The following is an 18,615-nucleotide window of genomic DNA, read 5'->3' on the forward strand; positions in this document are numbered from 1 at the left end:
TTACTACAGAACTGTCTCCAGCATATTATGTCAAGAGAGCTGAAATCACAAACCCCACGTCACAACAATTTACACATTGCCTTCTTGGGGCAGTGTACATCTCTTTCCCCCCTCTCTGCAAAGCACTGAAGAGACTTTCAAAGCTGCACAAGAAAACATTAAGCAGAGGCCTGTCGGAACTGAAAAGAAAAAAAAGAAAAAGCCACGTGGGCGTTGAGTTCCGGAGTCCTTTGCAGGAAGGGGAAAACCCAGCGGCTGAAAACAGAAGAGGTGAAATTTGACTCTTTCTTTGGCGCGAGGGAGCCATGGCTGCTGCTGCTGCTGCAGGGAGTCCCGTGCAAGATCTCTGCGACGAAGCCACTTGCTCCATCTGCCTGGAGTATTTCAAGGATCCAGTGACCACCGCAGAGTGTGGGCACAACTTCTGCCGGTCCTGCCTGGTCCAGTGTTGTGGGGCGAGAGGCAGGCAGGCCTCCTGCCCTCAGTGCAGAAAAACAGTCCAGAAAGGGAATCTCATCCCAAACCGGCAACTGGCTCACCTTGTGGAATTGATCAAGAAGCTCAGTCTCGAAAGGGAGGAGGAGGAAGGACGGAAGGGGGGAGTCTGTGAGAAGCACCAGGAGCCCCTGAACCTCTTCTGCGAGGACCATGAAAGTCCTATCTGTGTGGTGTGTGAGAAATCCAAGATGCATGAAAATCACAAGGTGATTCCTCTGGAGGAGGCTTTCGAGGAATACAAGGTAGGATCTTAAAGGGTGGGGAGCAGAGGGATAGCTGTGGATTCTTTTTCAGCAATTTTCTTTAACTCTCTTTTTAAAAATATTTTTTATTAGGGATTTCAACATAACAATTTGTCAAAAATACATCATCCACAATTCCCCCCCCCCCGTTTTTCCCCTTCCCCCTAAAAAAGAAAACCCCAACCCAGACATCCCTCGGCTCCTCTCTCTGGTTTCTTAGCACATGTTATTCTCTGCATGTTATAAAATTGTAAAGATCCTCAATTTATCTATCTGTATGTTACCAATAAAAAATTTGTGAGTGTTTATTCAAAACCTGCCAAGGAGTCCGGTTCATTTTGTTGTTTCTTTAAATACGTCATAAAAGGTTCCCATTCTTCTTTAAAGTCAGTTATCCTTGTCACGTAGTTTATGTGTCAATTTTGCCAATTCCTCATAATCCATCAGTTTCTCTTGTCACAGTTCTCCCCCCCCCCAATTTTAAAAATTAAATTTCACAAAATTATAAGCGAAGAAAAACAAACAAACAAAAATCATAACCTTATTAAAAATTATTCTTATTGACATTAAGTGACTTCCTTGCTTCCCCTTGGTTGAATTTCCATGCATATCTTTTTAACGGTTTTCCAAATCATAGTTCTTATAAAATTTAACTTAAGCATTAACATCTTTAAATCTTTTCATTTTGAAATTATACAAATTAATTCATCACTTAACTTAAAAGTCCTAAGCCAATTAGTTCTCTGCAAGTTATTTCCAATTAATTTAACTTAACATATTTAATTAAATAGTCATTATCTCTTGCCACAGTTCTTTAGTTGGGATTTCCTCATTCTTCTGTCCTTGTGCTAATGACTCTTGCCGCCATTGTTGCATACATGAAGATGTTTTTTAATTTCCCTGGCAGGTCTTTTCCTACAATCCCTAACAAGAAAGCTTCAGGCATTTTTACAAATGTTAATGGGAACATTTTCTTCAACTCATTATATATCATTTCCCAATTTTTTTTTAATTTTACTACAATCCCACCACATATGATAATTTTCTTTAACTCTTATGCCTGAATTATGCATGGTATTAATTGCCTGAATGCAGTTTCCATACTTATTGTTAATAATAATAATAATAATAATAATTAGTAGTAGTAGTAGTACCCCGTCCATCTTCCTAGGTTGGCCCAGCCACTCTGGGCTGCTTCCAACATATATAAAAACATAATCAAAGAATACACCTTTAAAAGCTTCTCTATACAGGGCTGCCTTCAGATGTCTTCTAAGGTTATATTATGTAAAAAGCAGCTGAGGAGAAGCCTGAGGGCTGCCTGGGAGGAAGGAATTTGGATTCTTTCCCTCTTTGCTAGGGTACCAAAAGGAGCTTCCCTTGAAATGCAAACAGCAGCTTCAGAGATTTATGTTGCCACAATGGCAGGAAGAGAAAGTGCTTAAACCAGTGTTAGAAACTCAGGTATATAAGCTAGGTGCCAAACGGCTCCTTAAACCGGGGTCACAGTCACCAAAACGGAATGCCTAGTTGCCATTTTGGGGCCAGGCAGCTCAAAAGTCGTAATTGTCAATAATACTATTTGGTTTCTGAAATTCATTCTGATTTTGCAAATAAAATATAATGGATAGAATTCTACAGGACGTGTTGTTAGTGTGTGAAAACAGTCAAGATCCAAGGATCCTCAGGCGTGCACCTCCAGACATCAGGTGCCATCCTGGCACCCAGGCATCTTGGTCGCAAGTGGCCAATAGCCAGGTGCAAAATATGCCTGGCACCTGGCAAATTTCGAACATTGCTCTAAACTCCACATGTGTTTTGCTGGTTGGTGGCAGCCTTTTGGTAGCAGAAACCACAGAGGTGGGGAAATGAGGTTGGACAAATCACAGAGCAGGAGAGATCGGACAAATCAGTTGTTTTATTTTGTGTCTTTTTTGCTGATTCGCTGCAGCCATTTCAGGAAAAAATATGCAGAGGGGGGGAAAGAAAGAAGACAGATCCCACATTAGAAGTAATTCCATAGGAAATAATGGAAATCATATCCTCATTATGCGAACGCTTGCCTAATGAACGATTTCCAGGGATCTAATTGTGTTTGGGAAGTGGGACCTGTGTGTACAACCTCTACACTGTTTTGTAACTTTTATTATTTTTGTTTATTCTTTTGTCTGTATTTTTTTATTTTATGTTAATAAAAATAATAACAATAAAAACTTCTGGATGGCAGCAGGTTGGCAAAGACTGCTAAAAATGCCCCCCCACCAAATACTCATTTTTTTTTATCAAGACGTCTTCATTTATAATTACCGTATTTTTCGTCCCATAGGGCGTTCCGTCCCATAGGACGCACCTAGTTTTTTGGGGGGGAAATAAAGAAATTTCCTTTTTTTAAAAAAAAAATATTTATTAAATTTTCCAATTTTTAAAACAAACAAACAAAAACAGAACAAACAAAAACATTAAAAAAGGCATACAAAACGTACTTTTCCATAACAAATTTCTCAGACCTCCCCATACTTCTCCTCCTCGTATTCCAAGTAAGATTATTTGTTCAGCAAATCCTTCATTTAAAGCATTACAGCTTATATTATTACCTTATTTTTCAAACCCTTTTTTCCCATCTATATTCATTTATAACCTTACAGCTAGAAACCACTCAATTTCAATCCAACACCATCAACATTCCTTAATTTTACAATATTTCTGTAAATAGTCCTTAAATTTTTTCCAATCTTCTTCTGCCGACTCTTCTACCTGGTCACGGATTCTGCTCGTCATTTCTGCCAATCCCATACAGTCAGTCAATTTCATCTGCCATTCTTCCAGAGTGGGTAGATCTTGCGTCTTCCAATACTTTGCGATGAGTATTCTTGCTGCTGTTGTAGCATACATAAAGAAAATTCTATCCTTCTTTGCCACCAATTGGCCGACCATGCCCAAGAGAAAGGCCTCTGGTTTCTTCACGAAGGTATATTTAAATACCTTTTTCAATTCATTATATATCATTTCCCAGAAAGCCTTAATCCTGGGGCATGTCCACCAAAGGTGAAAGAATGTACCTTCATTTTCCTTACATTTCCAACATTTATTATCGGGCAAATGGTAGATTTTTGCAAGCTTGACTGGGGTCATGTACCACCTATATATCATTTTCATAATATTTTCTCTTAAGGCATTACATGCCGTAAATTTAATCCCGGTGGTCCATAACTGTTCCCAGTCAACAAACATAATATTATGACCAACGTCTTGTGCCCACTTAATCATTACAGATTTGACCGTCTCATCCTGAGTATTCCATTTCAGCAGCAAGTTATACATTTTTGACAAAGTTTTAGTTTTGGATTCTAGCAGTTCTATTTCCAATTTAGATTTTTCCACCTGGAAACCAACTTTCTTATCCAAATTGTAAACCTCCATTATCTGGTAATAATGAAGCCAATCTCGCACTTTATCTTTCAGTTTCTCAAAACTCTGGAAATAAAGGAAATTTCCCCCCCTTTATTTCCCCCTCAAAACCAGGTCGGGGAACAGTGGGAAGGCGGCACTGCGCCTCCCTGCTGTCCCCCGAGCTTGTGGGGCTGGTCGATGTCTGCCCGAAGTGCGGGGCGGTCTGCTTCAGCGCGCCCCGTGCTCCGTGCAGCAGGCTGCTATCTGCAGCGTGGGGAGCCCTGCGGGAGTTCCCGCAGGGCTCCCCAGGCTGCGGATGTCTGCCCAGCGCGTGGGAGGCTGCTATCCGCAGCCTAGGGAGCCCTGCGGGAACTTCAAGCTTCAGCGAATGCCTGTATTCGCCCCATAGGACGCACACAGATTTCCCCTTCATTTTTGGAGGGGAAAAAGTGCGTCCTATAGGGCGAAAAATACGGTATTTTAAAAATGCAAACATTAACTGTTGCATTTTATATATTCTCAAAAAGAATTTATAAAATAGAAGGGGGGGGGACTACAAAGCTACAAACTATTACGTGCAAGGCCTTCAGAAACTAGAAATCAGCAAAATAGTCAATTCCTCTCTCCTCCTCTCTCTGTCTAACCTGAGTTTTTTTTCCTTTCTCCTTAGGGACTGATTTGCAGCCGCCTGGAGATTCTGATGAAAGAGAAAGAGAAAATTATGGCCTGTCAAGCAGACCTGGACAAGGAAAGCCAAGACCTTCTTGTAAGTATCACTATTATTATTAGGCAGGGAGCAAGTACTTTATGAATCAAGTCAGGACTGAGTAGGGATGGGCAAATCTGTCCATTTCGGTGTCTTTCCTTTTCTCATTTTTCCACATTAGTTTGTTTGTTAGCTTGTTGTTTTTTTAAATGCTGAAAATTAATCAGATTTTAGGGTGGATTTCTCCGTATATAAATATTTTCATCTACAATTTCATCTGCAATTTCTGTAGACACTACCTGGCTGGGGTAACCTTGCAAAACTCGGAGAAGTGTGAATTTCAGGGGATTGCTGTGTTTTGAATGCAAACTGAATTGAATTTCTTTCCCGTTTGGCAGCCCAGCTCTACAGAACATAGATTGCTTGAAGCAATTACTATAAAAATTGTTAATGAAATATGTTTCTGAATGTGCCCGCTTGTTCATCTGTAGGAGACGCAGGCAATACTGAAGCTTTAAAGTAAATTGGGGAGGTGAATGCAGGTGATATATTGGTCTAAACCACTGAGCCTCTTGGGCTTGCCAATCGCAAGGCCAGCAGTTTGAATCCACCCGACATGGAGAGCTCCCATTGCTTGGTCCCAGCTCCTGCCAACCTAGTATTTCAAAACCATGCCAGTGTCAGTAGATAAATAGGTACCGCTCTGGCAGGAAGGTAAACGGCGTTTCTGTCACGGTGTCCCGTTGTGCCAGAAGCGGTTTAGCCATGCTGGCCACATGACCCGGAAAGCTGTTTGTGGACAAACGCCGGCTCCCTCGGCCTGAAGCGGAAATGAGCACTACACCCCATAGTCAAATTTGACTGGACGTAACCTTTACCTTAAATAGGGGACTGCTGGGCATGAGCATGCTAGCTCTGCCACCCCCTCCTCCTCCTCCATTTTTGTTGTTGTTGTCTTTGTCCTTGTGAAGGCCACAGTTCAGAAGTGGGGAGTATTTTGTGCCCATGGAGGCTCTCTGAACGTCTTAGAACCTTGATTATGCCAAATATGAAATGATGCAGGGAGCCTCCATGTCTAGAAAAATGTTCCATGCTTTAGGGCTGTTGCTTCCCACAAAATGGAAGGCAACAGAAATGGAGATGGCAAATAGAATGTGTTCATCTCTGCCTCCCCGGCTTCTTTAGCCACTGGAAGTTTATTTCCTGTCTATGAAAAGTCAGCGAAAGTGCACTTCCTGCGGAGATCTCATAACTCCCCTCCTGATGTCATGAAGACTGGCCGTATTTCAGATTCTGGTCTCTTCTTTTCCTCCTGCTTCTTGCAGAAATTAACAGAAACCGGGAGGCAGAAGACAGTGGAGAAATTCAGACAACTGCAGCAGTTTCTCAAAGAACAAGAAAAACACCATCTGGATCATATAGAAGAGGTGGAGAAGGAGGTTGCAAGGAAAAGGAATGAGCAGCTGGCCAGGCTCTCCAGGGAACTTGCCCATCTTGAAAAGGTGGTCCAGGAAATGGAGAAGAAGCGTCTGCAGCCAGCAAACGAACTCCTGCAGGTAAAATGGTGGCAGGAACAGCCCAAGGATAAGTCTGCAAAAAATTATGGGCCTCCTTAATTTATGCAAGTAATAAAAGAGCTTAGTGGATGGAGTCTCTAGTCCAGTCTCTTACGCACAGGTGCACCAAGAGACCTGGGATGTTTTCCTTACCTTAATGCAAACTAGAGATTCTTCTGCGGAGTTGATGGAACCAGGTATTTTTTCCTCCTTGCTAACAGTTTGCCTCCTAATGCCTTCCAGTTTGGCAGTGCTGTTTTCATGCCCTGTAGTGGGCTTCCCAGAAGCTGTTTGGCCGCCTCAGAGCAGGGGTCAGCAAACTTTTTCAGCAGGGGGCCGGTCCGCTGTCCCTCAGACCTTGTGGGGGGCTGGACTATATTTTTTTGGGGGGGGGTGGTGGAAAGGAACGAATTCCTATGCCTCACAAATAACCCAGAGATGCATTTTAAATAAAAGGATACATTCTACTCATGTAAAAACATGCTGATTCCCGGACCGTCTGCAGGCCGGATTTAGAAGGTGGTTGGGCCACATCCAGCTCCCGGGCCTTAGTTTGCCTACCCTTGCCTCAAAGCTTACCAAAAGTAAAATGAATCAAAACAGATGTGAGCTCCAGCATTGAGCACACTTTTTTTGACATCCCAAGGGGGTGGGGGAATTCCACTGAGCCCACACTTAAAGGTGAACCTGCCTCATTTGCTCTTTATACATCAATACACAAACGGAGTCACAACCTTCCATCAATGTTTGCACTTCTATGGACTTTCCAAGGCAGCTCTCCAGCCAGGTAATGTGTACAATTCAACCAGTTGCAGAAAATTGTCTGATTTAGCCGTTCCTACCCCAAACTGACATCAGAGGGCCAGAGTGTTCCTCCATTGCAGAGTCTGAGGTGTCTTCCTAGTGTGGCCTGTGGTGTGCAGTGATTTCCATTCTCTTTTCCCTCTAGGATGTGAGGAGCACCTTGCAGAGGTAAGTGGATCTGGCTCATTTCCATTAGCATCACTCCATAAGACTGGGAAAAGTCACATAAGACCACTGTGGGGGAGATAATAGGATTTCTACCTCTAAAATACACCAGGATCTGTGGGGGTTTAGGGGTCTTGGAGTTTGTTTTCTGTCGTCCCTTGCACAGAGTCCCTTGGAATTGCTCCTCAAACTTCTCCTGGATATGATCACAGGCTATCCTGCTGAGCAGGTCATGAATGACCTCTTGGGAAAATATCTTTCTACCGTAAGGGTTTTTCATTTTATTGAAGTTGCATGGAAAATTTCATAGACTGTGCCATGATGGGGCCTTTCCAAATGAAGTACAGTGGTACCTCAGGTTACATACGCCTCAGGTTACAGACTCTGCTAACCCAGAAATAGTACCTCAGGTTAAGAACTTTGCTTCAGGATAAGAACAGAAACCGTGCTCTGGCGGCACAGCAGCAGCAAGAGGCCCCATTAGCTAAAGTGGTGCTTCAGGTTAAGAACAGTTTCAGGTTAAGAACAGACCTCCAGAACGAATTAAGTACTTAACCCAAGGTACCACTGTACTGCCATTTCCCCTGCTAATTTTTGTTTTACTTATTTAAATTGTGTAATGTTGTTTTGTATTGGCCTGGATGGACTTTTGACCAATACCTTGGTTTGCTTGTACATCTGTGGAAGGTCTGCCTCATCCTCTGAGATCATTTGGTTCTAGAGCAGAGGTTATCTACATATCAAAGCAAGATATCACCAAGCTCAAGAAACAAATGCTTTGAATTTACTCTAAGGGAAAGCTTTTCTCCTCACACACAAAACAAGGGAAACTTACTGCAGTTGCTCTGCAGCACTCTCTTGGCCACTTAACCATGTGTGATATATCCCCAAGCGGGGGGAATCTCACAAGGAAGAGAGTTAGCAGTGTACCTTTGTTCCTGATCCTGTAATTTGTAACTTCAATGTGTCACTCAGGTTCAGGAGAGAGGTTATAAGGGAGATTTCACGTATATGAATGGCAGCAACCATCTTTTTTTCTCTACACCTTCCCTGGGGACATCTAGAGAAAGATGCTGTGCTGTCACCAGGCACTCAGAGAATTCATGCCCCCTGATATCACATGATGGTGCTTCTTCTTTGAGTAAATATAAGTGGGGAGACTCAGAGGCCTGCGGTTGCTGTTCTGGTCCTGAAATGTCTGGCTTTGAAGTCCGTAGTGCAGAAGAAGAATCTTTCCCTTCTGTGCCTCCCTGTCTGCAGCTCTCTTCCTCTCTCTCAATTCCTTTCTGTGGATTTGTGGAATTGTGGATTTGAACAGACTCACATTGTGTTTCTTTTCACCAGGTATGAGAAAAGAGAGACATTGGTGAATCCACTGGCTTTCCCTCCAGAGCTGAAGGGGAGAATCTCAGAATTCTGTGATATAAACCCTCTCCTGGAGGATCTCATGAAGCAATTCAAAGGTAATGAAAAATGGCCACAAGGGATTTATATTGGGAATATATTACAGGTAACGACTAATTTACATGGGACCGTGACCATGTGCATCACCGCAACCCGGAAGTGACCGGAAAAGGGGCAGGGGCAGGGGTCAAGAACATAACCCCTGTGCAAAACGGTCATTGCCTATTGTCCAAAGCTGGGCACACCAGGCTCTTACTGTTTTGTATTTTGTTCTCACCACAGACATGGGTACCACCAGTATACCTTCCTTCTTGGTGGTGCAGCCATTATTTTATTTCCCCCAGAATTCCCCGTATACATTGTCATTCTGGTGCAGAGGGGTTTGGAGAAGAGAAATGGTGTCTGTCAAAATTAAAAAGAAGAAGAAGAAAAGGCATACCAAAGTGCATATCGAAACCAGGGTTCTTTCATTCAGTATGTATCTGTTTACAATTATACACAACCTCCTTTTCTTTTGGTTACCTGTCTACACAATCTGGGGTTGTCATTTGGGAGATTCTCCTGCTCTGAATGGAGTCAAAGGGCATTGAGAAGCCCCCAGTTCCCCCTCTGCCTCCTGCTCAGGCTTGTTTCTCAGCCGTGGAGCCAAGGCCTGAGCCGTCTCCTCCTCAGACGTCCCCCTGCAGCTGCCATATCTAGGGCTTTGGCCTTCAAGATCTCCTGAGAGTTCCCCCATTGAGAGAGGAAGCAAGAGCACATGAGCTCCAAAGGGCACAATTATGCTCGTTAACAATCTGAAAGATTTGTGAGGAAGGACTTCCTTTTGCCAATCCTTCCTCATCAAACTTCGCTTCTCCTTATGTTTCACAATTTTGGCTTTAATGATTCCCCCCACCACTTTACTTGGGTAAAATGTTAAGGCTGTCTCCATCTCCCCTCTATCCTTTTACGGGGTTCCTATTGCTGTGCCCCACCATCCAGTCCTCCAATGTAGAGCCCAATTTCAGTGACAAAGTTCAGAGACTAGCAGGATTCATGCTGAATATTTTTGTTCTGCTATTTGTAAGCTTGTGTTATGTTTGCTGAGTTTTAAAGCTTTAGTTATTTCCATAGATTCTTTCTATGGTTTTCTTGTTTACAATTATTTTTTTCTACTAGTTTATCTTTTCCTTAAATTATAATAATGCTACATTATGAAGCATTATTGTTATATGGAGATTTATTTCTGGTGGAAGAGAGTCGCCCTTACACTTTATATATCTTTTTGCTTCCTCAGACGCTCTGTTACTCAGAGAACAGCTTCAAGAAGGTAAATTTCCAGGGAAGGAACAGGAGGGATGGGGGACTGGTGTTTCATGGGTGTTGAACAGTCTGTTCTTTAGACTTTGGAACCATCAGCAATAGTGTCAGCATGTCTAAAATTTCTGGCTTTAAATAGCTTTTTCCCACCTGTTTACTTCAGGCAGATGTTAACCTTTTAAAAGATGGAAATTGCACTGCCATCCAGTATATATCCCCATTTGATTCATGGATTCTGAATAATTTTATTCTGCCATTTTCCAGTACGGTTTACCATTTCTGATTTTCACATAGAATCAGAATAGTTCTAAGAGTTTTAAAGGTTACCAGAGGTCATCTAGTCCAGCCTCCTGCCATGCAGGGAATAGCAGCTAGACAAGTTGGCTGTGTGAATTTCTTAGTCATACAGTTCTCTCATTAGTAATTTGTTCTATGATTTAATCTTTTGCTTGAATTAAGGAAACAACGTACGATAAGTTATGAAGCATTGTTTTGTAATGATTTTTTTAATTTTTATTTTAGATATAGCTGTGTAGGCCTTAAACATTATATCTTTTTGCTTCCTCAGAGGTTCTGTCATTCGGAAAACCTCAGAAAGGTAAATTTCACATGGAGTCCCAAATTCATGGGGTGGTGGTGGTGGTTAAGGGGGTGAAAGTTTCTGTGCTTCAGAATTTCAAGCGACCCAGCACTTGAGTCTATCCCTGCTGTTTGAGTTCTTCCTATGTACAACAAAGGCAGGGAAGGTGGACTCGAAGGTGCAGACAGGGTGAGAAGGTGTAGACTAAGGAGGGAAGAGTTCTTTCCTTCCTAGAGAGAGTTTGGTTACTTTTCCATGTGATCAAAGCACTTTGCAAGGGCCCTGTTGGGTCAGAAGGAGAGTCCATCTTGCCCAGAATCCTCTTTCCAGCGGGAGCTAAACTGGTGCCACCAGGAAGCCTCCAGTCAGGGCAGAAAAGCAGTGGCTCTCGCCAGTTTCTGACTCCCATCCCCTGTCAGGGACTGGACTGATAAGGGGCAAGAGGGAAGAGGAGGAGGAATGATGGAGATCACACACACCCTTATCCTGTGTTGCTTTCTGACAGACAGAGAGGAATCCGAAGAGGAGCGGGGAGAGCCAGAGAAGAGTAGATACTTGATTCCTTCACACAGTGAAAGTGAGATAAGCCTCTCTTGCTCTGGAACTCTGCCTGTCAGTTCTGAAAGCAACACAGAGCTGAAAGAGCAGGATGCAGGAGAAAGGGGGGGGTTAGACTTGACTCCAGATGAGGAGGGGCTAACAGTGCCAGAATCTCCAAAAAGCAGGAGAAAGAGTAGATTAGAAGAACAGCGTAAAACCGGAAGGAGGTGGGGAGGAAAGGTGGAGAGTATCTTGCCTTGGCCGGAAAAGGAATCTAGTCGAGTCAACTGACTCCGACAGTGATGGATGACCCAAGAAAGCTTGGACTGCTGAAACTCTATAATTGCTGAATAAATCTGAAAGTAATAAAACGGTCAGCATGCTGTGTTGTGTGTGGGAGAGACATACTGCACTAAACCCGACAGCTTGACTCGACTACAATCTCTCTCACACAGAAGGACAGCAGAGAGCGGCAATGGAAGGTCAGGACCCAGCGGGGGCTGGGGCAGCGGAGCCAAGAGACCCCCTGAATGAACTCCAGCAATACAGCTGGCAGCTGGAATCACAATTAGATACATTAGCAGGAGCCCTGGGAGAACAGAGATTGCACCTAGAGGCAGAGAGGACTCTCAGAGCAAGTAAGACGCATTTGGCTAATCTATCACCATACTCCGGAGAACCTGATGAATATCTAGCTTTTAAAACGGTAGCGCTTTATATTCTAGACTTATACTCGGGCGAATTTGAGACTGATAAGGAGAGAGTCGCTTATCTAATCAGTTTGCTGGAAGGGAACGCTAAATTATGGACTATTCCTCTTATGGCAAGCCAGCACAGTGCACTCTCAAACCTGGAGGAGTTTTTGCAAATGATGGATAGTATGTTCCAAAATCCCCTGCAGAATGCTATGGACGAGCAGCAACTGCTGAACCTACGTCAGGGCAGTGACTCAGTCTCTACTTATTGGACTTCGTTCATCTTGTTGGTGCAGAAGCTTGGGTGGCAGGCAGACAGTCCGCCTTTGGCCGCTTTGTACCGAGCTGGGTTGAATGGATCTATCTTGGATGAATTGTCAAGAATGGCGCCCCTTGAATCTTTGGAAGATTTAGTACGAGCTTCTCTGCAAATTGGCGTGAGGCAGCAGCAGAGGGCGTTGGAGAAGAGGGGGCAAGGGCGGCCAATGTTTGTGAGAAGCCACATTCCTAGCATGCCAGGAAAGAGAGTTGGCAGTACATCCAGACAGGAAGATGCTCCTGAACCAATGCAGCTGGGCTCAGCAGGGAGGGTGACTCCTGAAGCTGCATGGATGGATGGAGGCAGACGCTGCAGAGAGACTCGCCGTTGCTTTGCATGTGGCAAACCAGGACATTTGGCAAGACAGTGCCCAAGCAAAAAGGCAGGGGGTTCTCTGTCTAGGCCTGTGTAGAGGGAGGACCAAAGCCTAAGGAAGCAATGGCGGGAAACGAGAAGCCCTAGTCCATGAAAGTGTCTGGCGGCTGGGATGCAAGTCAATAAAAGGGCCTCAGGTTGAAACAGCCGTCCCTGAAATTGCGGTGCCAGTTACGCTACAATTCCCAAATGGCCGCAGAGTGCAGGTGCAGGCTCTCATAGGCTCAGGGGCCTCCCTGGACTTTCTGGACTCAGACTTTGTGGAGCAGCAGACAGCGGCTGGAAGCCCCTCTAGAGGTGCAAACCATTGATGGCAGGCTGTTGGTGTTGGGACAAGTTACTTATGCTACACAGCCCATGGGGGTAGAATTGCTGGGCCACAAGGAAACAATGATGTTCCACGTCACAAAGCTGGCCACATACCCTCCAGTTTTGGGAATGAAGTGGCTCACAAAGCACGATCCTGTGATAGCGTGGGGGCAGCGTTTCATAATGTTTGTTTCAGCATACTGCCAAGCACACTGCCTAGGGTTCAGAGTGCCAAAAGAGGTAGGAGCCAAAGGGACAGAGGTAAGAGGGAAACTCACAGGAGAGTAGAGTAGTCCTGGGCCCTAAGGAAGTTACGATTAGCTTCAACCAGAGCCAGGGCCTTTTCAACTCTGGCTCCGACCTGGTGGAACGCTCTGCCTCATGAGACCAGGGCCCTGCAGGATCTGATTTCTTTCCTCAGGGCCTGTTAGACAGAGTTGTTCCGCCTGGCCTTTGGCTTGGAGCCAAATTGATTCCCTCCCTCCCTCTCTTTCTTTTTTCTTTTCCTTCTCCTCCTGCGATGAGGCATTTTAATATTTTAATGTTTCAATATTTTAATGTTGTATTTTAATTTTGTTTTAAGTTGTAATCATTCAACTTGTTTTTATTATTGCTTGTTAGCCGCCCTGAGCCCGGCCTTGGCTGGGGAGGGCAGGGTATAAATAAAAAATTATTATTATTATTATTATTTTATTTATTACATCCCTGCAGTATAAGGCCTATAGAGACGTGTTCTGTGAAAAGGAGGCAGATAGGCTACCTCTCCACAGGCCTTACAACTGCAAGATAGACCGGCTGCCTGGTGCCCAGATGCCCACCAGATATGTCGGAGGCAGAATTGGCCGATTTGAGGGAGTTCCTGAAGAAGAACTTGGAACGCAGGTTTATTAGGCCGTCCCAAGCGCCTGGAGGGTCCCCAGTCTTCTTTGTGAATAAGAGGGACCCCCCAGAATGCAGGCTAGTTGTGGACTTTAGAAAGGTCAACAGGGTCGTGATTTCTAGCCAATACCCCTTGCCCCGAATTGGTGTAGCTTCCAGAGAGGAGAGAGACAGTCTCAAATTACAGCAGGGCGTTGAGGAAGTTAGCAGCTCTGAGAAAGGAGAACAGCAAAGTTATGCAGTGTTGGGAGAAGGGGAAGCAGAGCAGCAAGGTGACACGTCATTGGACAGCATAACCAGCCCCCCTTCTCCCAAAACGCGGCGTTCAATAAGGGTCCGAGAACAAAGAGCTCAAAGGCAATTGTCCACTGACAGACGCCATAGAAGCAAATGCTGTTGCTAGAGGGGGAAGGGGGAGGAGTGAAGTGGAAGCAACTCCGTTATGGAGGAACAACCAGAATACCTTGTCTTTACCATGTTGTTTTTTTAAAAATGTATTTTTATTAAAGATTTTCTTGGTTTACAAAAGTATGTGCAATCTATCTCTTTTTTTCAAGTAACATTTTTTACAGATCAGTTTCATTTGTTGAGACATTAGGAAGAAAAGGGGGAAAGAGGTGGAGGGGGGAAAGGTGAGTGGGGGTGGGGTGGCAATGTTTCTATTTTACTTAATATATGTGGGGTTTTGTGTCAGCGTCGCTTGTGCGGGCTCTCTGTGATTCACTTGTGTTCCTTTGGTGGTGAGAGAGGTTGGGGCTGGCCTAGGGTGTGGTTGTTTGTTTGTGATTGGCTGTGGTGATCTTTGTTTTCATGTGTGAGTGGGGTGGGTGGGTGTTTTGGATCAAGTTAGCCATATTGATTTGTATGCTGTTGGTGGATTTTTGTCATTGTCTTGTTGGGCTGTGTGATAAAGGGGAGCCATACTTCTTCTATTTGTTCCCATGTCAGTTTCAGTCTGTTGGTTAATTTTTCTAGTAAGGCTGTTTCCCATACTATTTGGTACCACTGGTCCATGCTTACTCTTGACAGGTCTCTCCAGTGTCTAGTTATGATGCTTCTGGCTGCTGAAAGTATGTGAGTTATGAGTTCTTTGTGGTGTAAGTGGACATTATTGTCTTGAAAGATGTTTAGTAGGGCCAATTCTGGGGTGATTTCTAATACCGTATTTTTCGCACCATAGGGCGCACCGGACCATAGGGCGCACCCAGTTTTTAGAGGGGGAAATCAAGAAAAAAAATATTTTCTCCCCCCAGCCCCAAAGAGCAGCGTACAGGCTGCACACAACCTCTCCCTGCCAGAGGGGTTGCGCGCAGCTATGGAAGAAGGCAAGGCAGCGAGCGGGATGGATCCCGCTCGCTGTTTTGGCTTCCCCTTTAGCCCCTTTAGCCCCTCCCGGGAGAGGCTGCATGGGGCTAAAGAATCCATAGCCCCGTGCAGCCTCTCCTTGCGGAGGGGTTGCGCGCAGCTATGGAAGAAGGCAAGGCAGCAAGCGGGATGGATCCTGCTCGCTGTTTTGGCTTCCCCTTTAGCCCCGTGCAGCCTCTCCTTGCCGGGAGTTGCTGCACAGGGCTAAAGAAGCCATAGCCCCGTGCAGCCTCTCCTTGCCGGAGGGGTTGCACGCGGCTATGGCACAAGCCTGCATTCGCTCCATAGGACGCACACACATTTCCCCTCAATTTTTGGAGGGGAAAAACTGCGTCCAATAGAGCGGTACTTGCTTAGTTATTTTACATATTTCTTGTATGGCTGTTGTTCAGATTAGTTGGATTTTGGGGCACTCCCACCACATGTGGAGGTATGTGCCTGTGGAGGTGCACCCTCTCCAGCATTTTGGTGTGGTTCCTGGGCGTATTAGCGCTAGTTTTCTTGGTGTTAGGTACCACCTGTAGGTGAGTTTCATTCAGAGTGAGTTCTTTTCCTTGGTCTTTACCGTGTCGACTGAATAAATCGCACATAATAACTTTCTTGTTTCTTTCCTGCCTCTTAGTGCCAACAGGGTGAGGGGGAGAGAATTCCTCAAGCCTGACACCCCCAAGATTCAGAGGCAGCCTTGTAAATAGCCACATTCCCTGTTAGAGCCTCTTATAGCCGAATCTTCCCCCGATGTCAGGACTCAGGAATGGTAGATATCTTGGTTCAATCTTATTTTGCGGAACAAACCATTAAATATGTTATTATTATAATTTATTAAATTTGTATGCCACCTTTCATCTGTAGATCTCAGGACTGTTCACAACATTAAAAATAGAAAGATAGAAAATACAGGATAAAAACAAGAACAAAAATCAATAACACCCCACCCCACCCCAAACACATTTAAAAGGGTATCTGATGTTGGGAATTGGTTTGGTGGCAAAGTGACACCCTGTGGTAAGAATAGAAACGCCAGGGAAATTACAGTTGGTCATTTGCTCCTCTTCTCAGAAACAAAGGAATACAATTATGGTGGAAATTTCCAGAAGGAATGCCATTTATCTGCTAGGTTGCCTAATTTTGTCTCCCTCATTGAGAGGGAACCCTTGAGGCAGCATTAGTTTTGCCTCCAGCTGAGGCAGAATTTGGTCCGCATTGACACTCTCCCCAGTTCTAACCATATTGAGGGCATTAAAGGGTCCATGACTGTTGTCTGCCTATCTAAACTGGTTGTCCTCATTCGCCATCCCCTGGAAGCCCTAAATAGCCAATTCACACAGAGAGTGTGTCAGAGGAGGGCAGTTTCCTTTCTCTTCTGCCCTCTCCCTCTCCTTAGCTGACACAGCAGAGCTGAATAAAAAATTATTGGGGGTTTTTACTCTGAAGATTTGTGAATTGACAGGAAGGGCACAATATAGGAAGTATATTGAATATAAAAATAACAAGTATGGTTTTTATTCGAAGTTTATTCTGATGAGAGTCTGGAAGAAGGAGAGGAGGGTCCTAACCCTAAATGCAATGCAAATAATTCCTGTTTTTATGAGAGGGAGTCTGGTTCCTGGGCTGTTTCTTGGATCAGGATGTCCGTCTCTTGACTTTCGGCTGATTCTGCCTCTCTTCTCTTTCCCTCATCTTGCCCTCCAACAGCAAATGTCACTCTGGATCCAGACACAGCCTATCTCAGGCTCATCCTGTCCGAGGATCGGAAAAGTGTGAGACTGGGAGATAAAAGGCAAGCCCTGCCCGACAATCCTGAGAGATTCAACAATTGTACTTCTGTGTTGGGACGTGAGGGATTCACAGCAGGCAGACATTTCTGGGAGGTCACTGTGGGAAGCGAGGGATGGTGGACTGTGGGGGTTGCCAGGAAGTCTGTGAAGAGAAGGAGCTTTCTTCCCTTCAGTCCTGAGGGAGGAATCTGGGCTGTGGAGAAGTCTGAAAGCAAGTACTGGGCCTGCACCTCCCCTGATGACCCTCCTCTGTCCCTGAGTGGGGACCTCAAGAGGATCCGGGTGACTCTGGACTATGAAGAGGGACGTGTGTCATTTTTTGACGCTGACTCAGGAGCCGAACTCTACACGTTCTCAGGAGCCTCGTTCTCTGGAGAGACTCTCCTCCCATTCTTTTGTCTGGGTGGAGGTAAAACTCAGCTCAGTATCTCCTGAAGACACTATATTTGCCTCACAGGCCCAGCAGAAGTTTCTCTCCTGACCAGAATGACTGATATAAAACCAGCATTTCCCTCTCAAGAGCATTTTTTGGCAGCTTTTCTGGGACCCTTTGAGAGGATTCGTTCTAGTCACAATTGGCACAAGCAACAAAACAAACAAAAATTGGTTCTTTTCCCTTCCCTTTCCCGGAATTTACTCTGCAGCGGAGTTTTTTAAGAAAAAGAAACACCTGAACATTCCCAATAAATAATCTTTTCCCTCAAAAGCCTCCATCACTCGATTGCTGTTATCTATCTTCATTAAGCATTAGCAATAAATAAAGAAGTAAATGAAAGGAAACAAATATTCATTAGCTAGGAATTCAATCCCAACTGTGTCAGTGAGAGCACCAAATTTTGGAGAGCTCTGGGCGGGATGTGGATTTTGATTGGCCTTATTTCTTATTTGTGGTAAACAACTAAGAAGAAGATTAAAATTTAAAAAGAAGGAATCCGCTATTCAGAAATTATCTGGGCTGGGTGAAAATGAGGTGGCCAAATTCACTGAGGACTTTCAATGGTCCAAGGTGTGGAAACTAGAAGGGATTGATTGTGAGGATATTTCCAAACTGACTAAATGGACATAAAAATATCTAAATGGTAAGTAATGAAATTTGGGGCAGAAGCTCCTAACTTCACTTATAAGGTAATGATGACTGAAGGTGGGGGGTGAGTGTGGAGGAAGCTTTTGAGGCCATTCTTTGTGTGCCGCCTCCTCAAAGGCCCGGAGGATGGCAACACATGAATGGGCCTTTTCTGCAGTGTCTCCCCTCCTCTTGGAGGAGGAGTCCGGGAGGGCAAGAGTTAACACCCCTCTGCCCTTAAGGAGAGTCCATATGTACATGTTTAACAGTTTAATAAATTGTTCTGTGCACACTTATCTTCAGCAAGATGGGAACATGAGCCCAAATAGTTTCATGTGGCAAGCGAGGGAGCCATATGCATTATGACTCAGGAGCCGAACTCTACACGTTCTCAGGAGCCTCGTTCTCTGGCGAGACCCTCCTCCCTTTCTTTCGTCTGTGGGGAATTTATAAACCCCCCCTCATTATCTCCTGAGGAGACTAAATCTGCCTCTCAGGCCCAGCAGGAGTTTCTCTCCAGACCAGAGTGACTGACATAAAAACCATTTACCTGCCAAGAGCCCATTGGGCAGTTTTCCAAGGGCCATTTGAGAGGATTCATTCCAGTCAAAATCAGCAGAAATAACCAAACAAAAATGGGTTGCTCTT

The 18,615-nt window shown here is 44.6% G+C and overlaps 1 protein-coding gene and 1 long non-coding RNA gene across 4 annotated transcripts; both read left to right on the forward strand.

The window, feature by feature from the left end:
• Positions 1-170: 170 nt before the first annotated feature.
• On the forward strand, positions 171-18,413 carry LOC128409235 (zinc finger protein RFP-like). 3 transcript variants are annotated; one of them, XM_053379543.1, is made up of 9 exons: positions 171-740; positions 4,801-4,896; positions 6,162-6,392; positions 7,342-7,364; positions 8,706-8,824; positions 10,042-10,074; positions 10,633-10,662; positions 11,640-11,822; positions 16,822-18,413. In XM_053379543.1, the coding sequence occupies exons 1-9, from the start codon at positions 306-308 to the stop codon at positions 17,337-17,339; spliced, it is 1,668 nt and encodes a 555-aa protein (XP_053235518.1). In that variant the 5' UTR covers positions 171-305; the 3' UTR covers positions 17,340-18,413. The 3 variants fall into 3 exon arrangements, with proteins under 3 accessions (XP_053235518.1, XP_053235521.1, XP_053235520.1); XM_053379545.1 differs by lacking the exon at positions 11,640-11,822 and having other exon boundaries at positions 177-740; XM_053379546.1 differs by lacking the exons at positions 10,633-10,662; positions 11,640-11,822 and having other exon boundaries at positions 176-740.
• On the forward strand, positions 11,829-14,289 carry LOC128409311 (uncharacterized). The gene is made up of 2 exons (XR_008329211.1): positions 11,829-13,873; positions 13,936-14,289. It is a non-coding gene; the product is annotated as an uncharacterized LOC128409311 (long non-coding RNA).
• Positions 18,414-18,615: the final 202 nt, after the last annotated feature.

Source organism: Podarcis raffonei, chromosome 2, assembly GCF_027172205.1.
Source record: "Podarcis raffonei isolate rPodRaf1 chromosome 2, rPodRaf1.pri, whole genome shotgun sequence".
In the NCBI taxonomy this organism is placed as follows: Eukaryota; Metazoa; Chordata; class Lepidosauria; order Squamata; family Lacertidae; genus Podarcis; species Podarcis raffonei.

Excerpts from the sequence above, each read along its gene's own strand:
- LOC128409235 (XM_053379543.1), top strand. The coding sequence starts at position 306 with ATGGCTGCTGCTGCTGCTGCAGGGAGTCCCGTGCAAGATCTCTGCGAC. Across the intron at positions 741-4,800 it reads AGGCTTTCGAGGAATACAAG|GGACTGATTTGCAGCCGCCT; the intron begins GTAGGATCTTAA and ends CTTTCTCCTTAG. Across the intron at positions 4,897-6,161 it reads AGGAAAGCCAAGACCTTCTT|AAATTAACAGAAACCGGGAG; the intron begins GTAAGTATCACT and ends TGCTTCTTGCAG.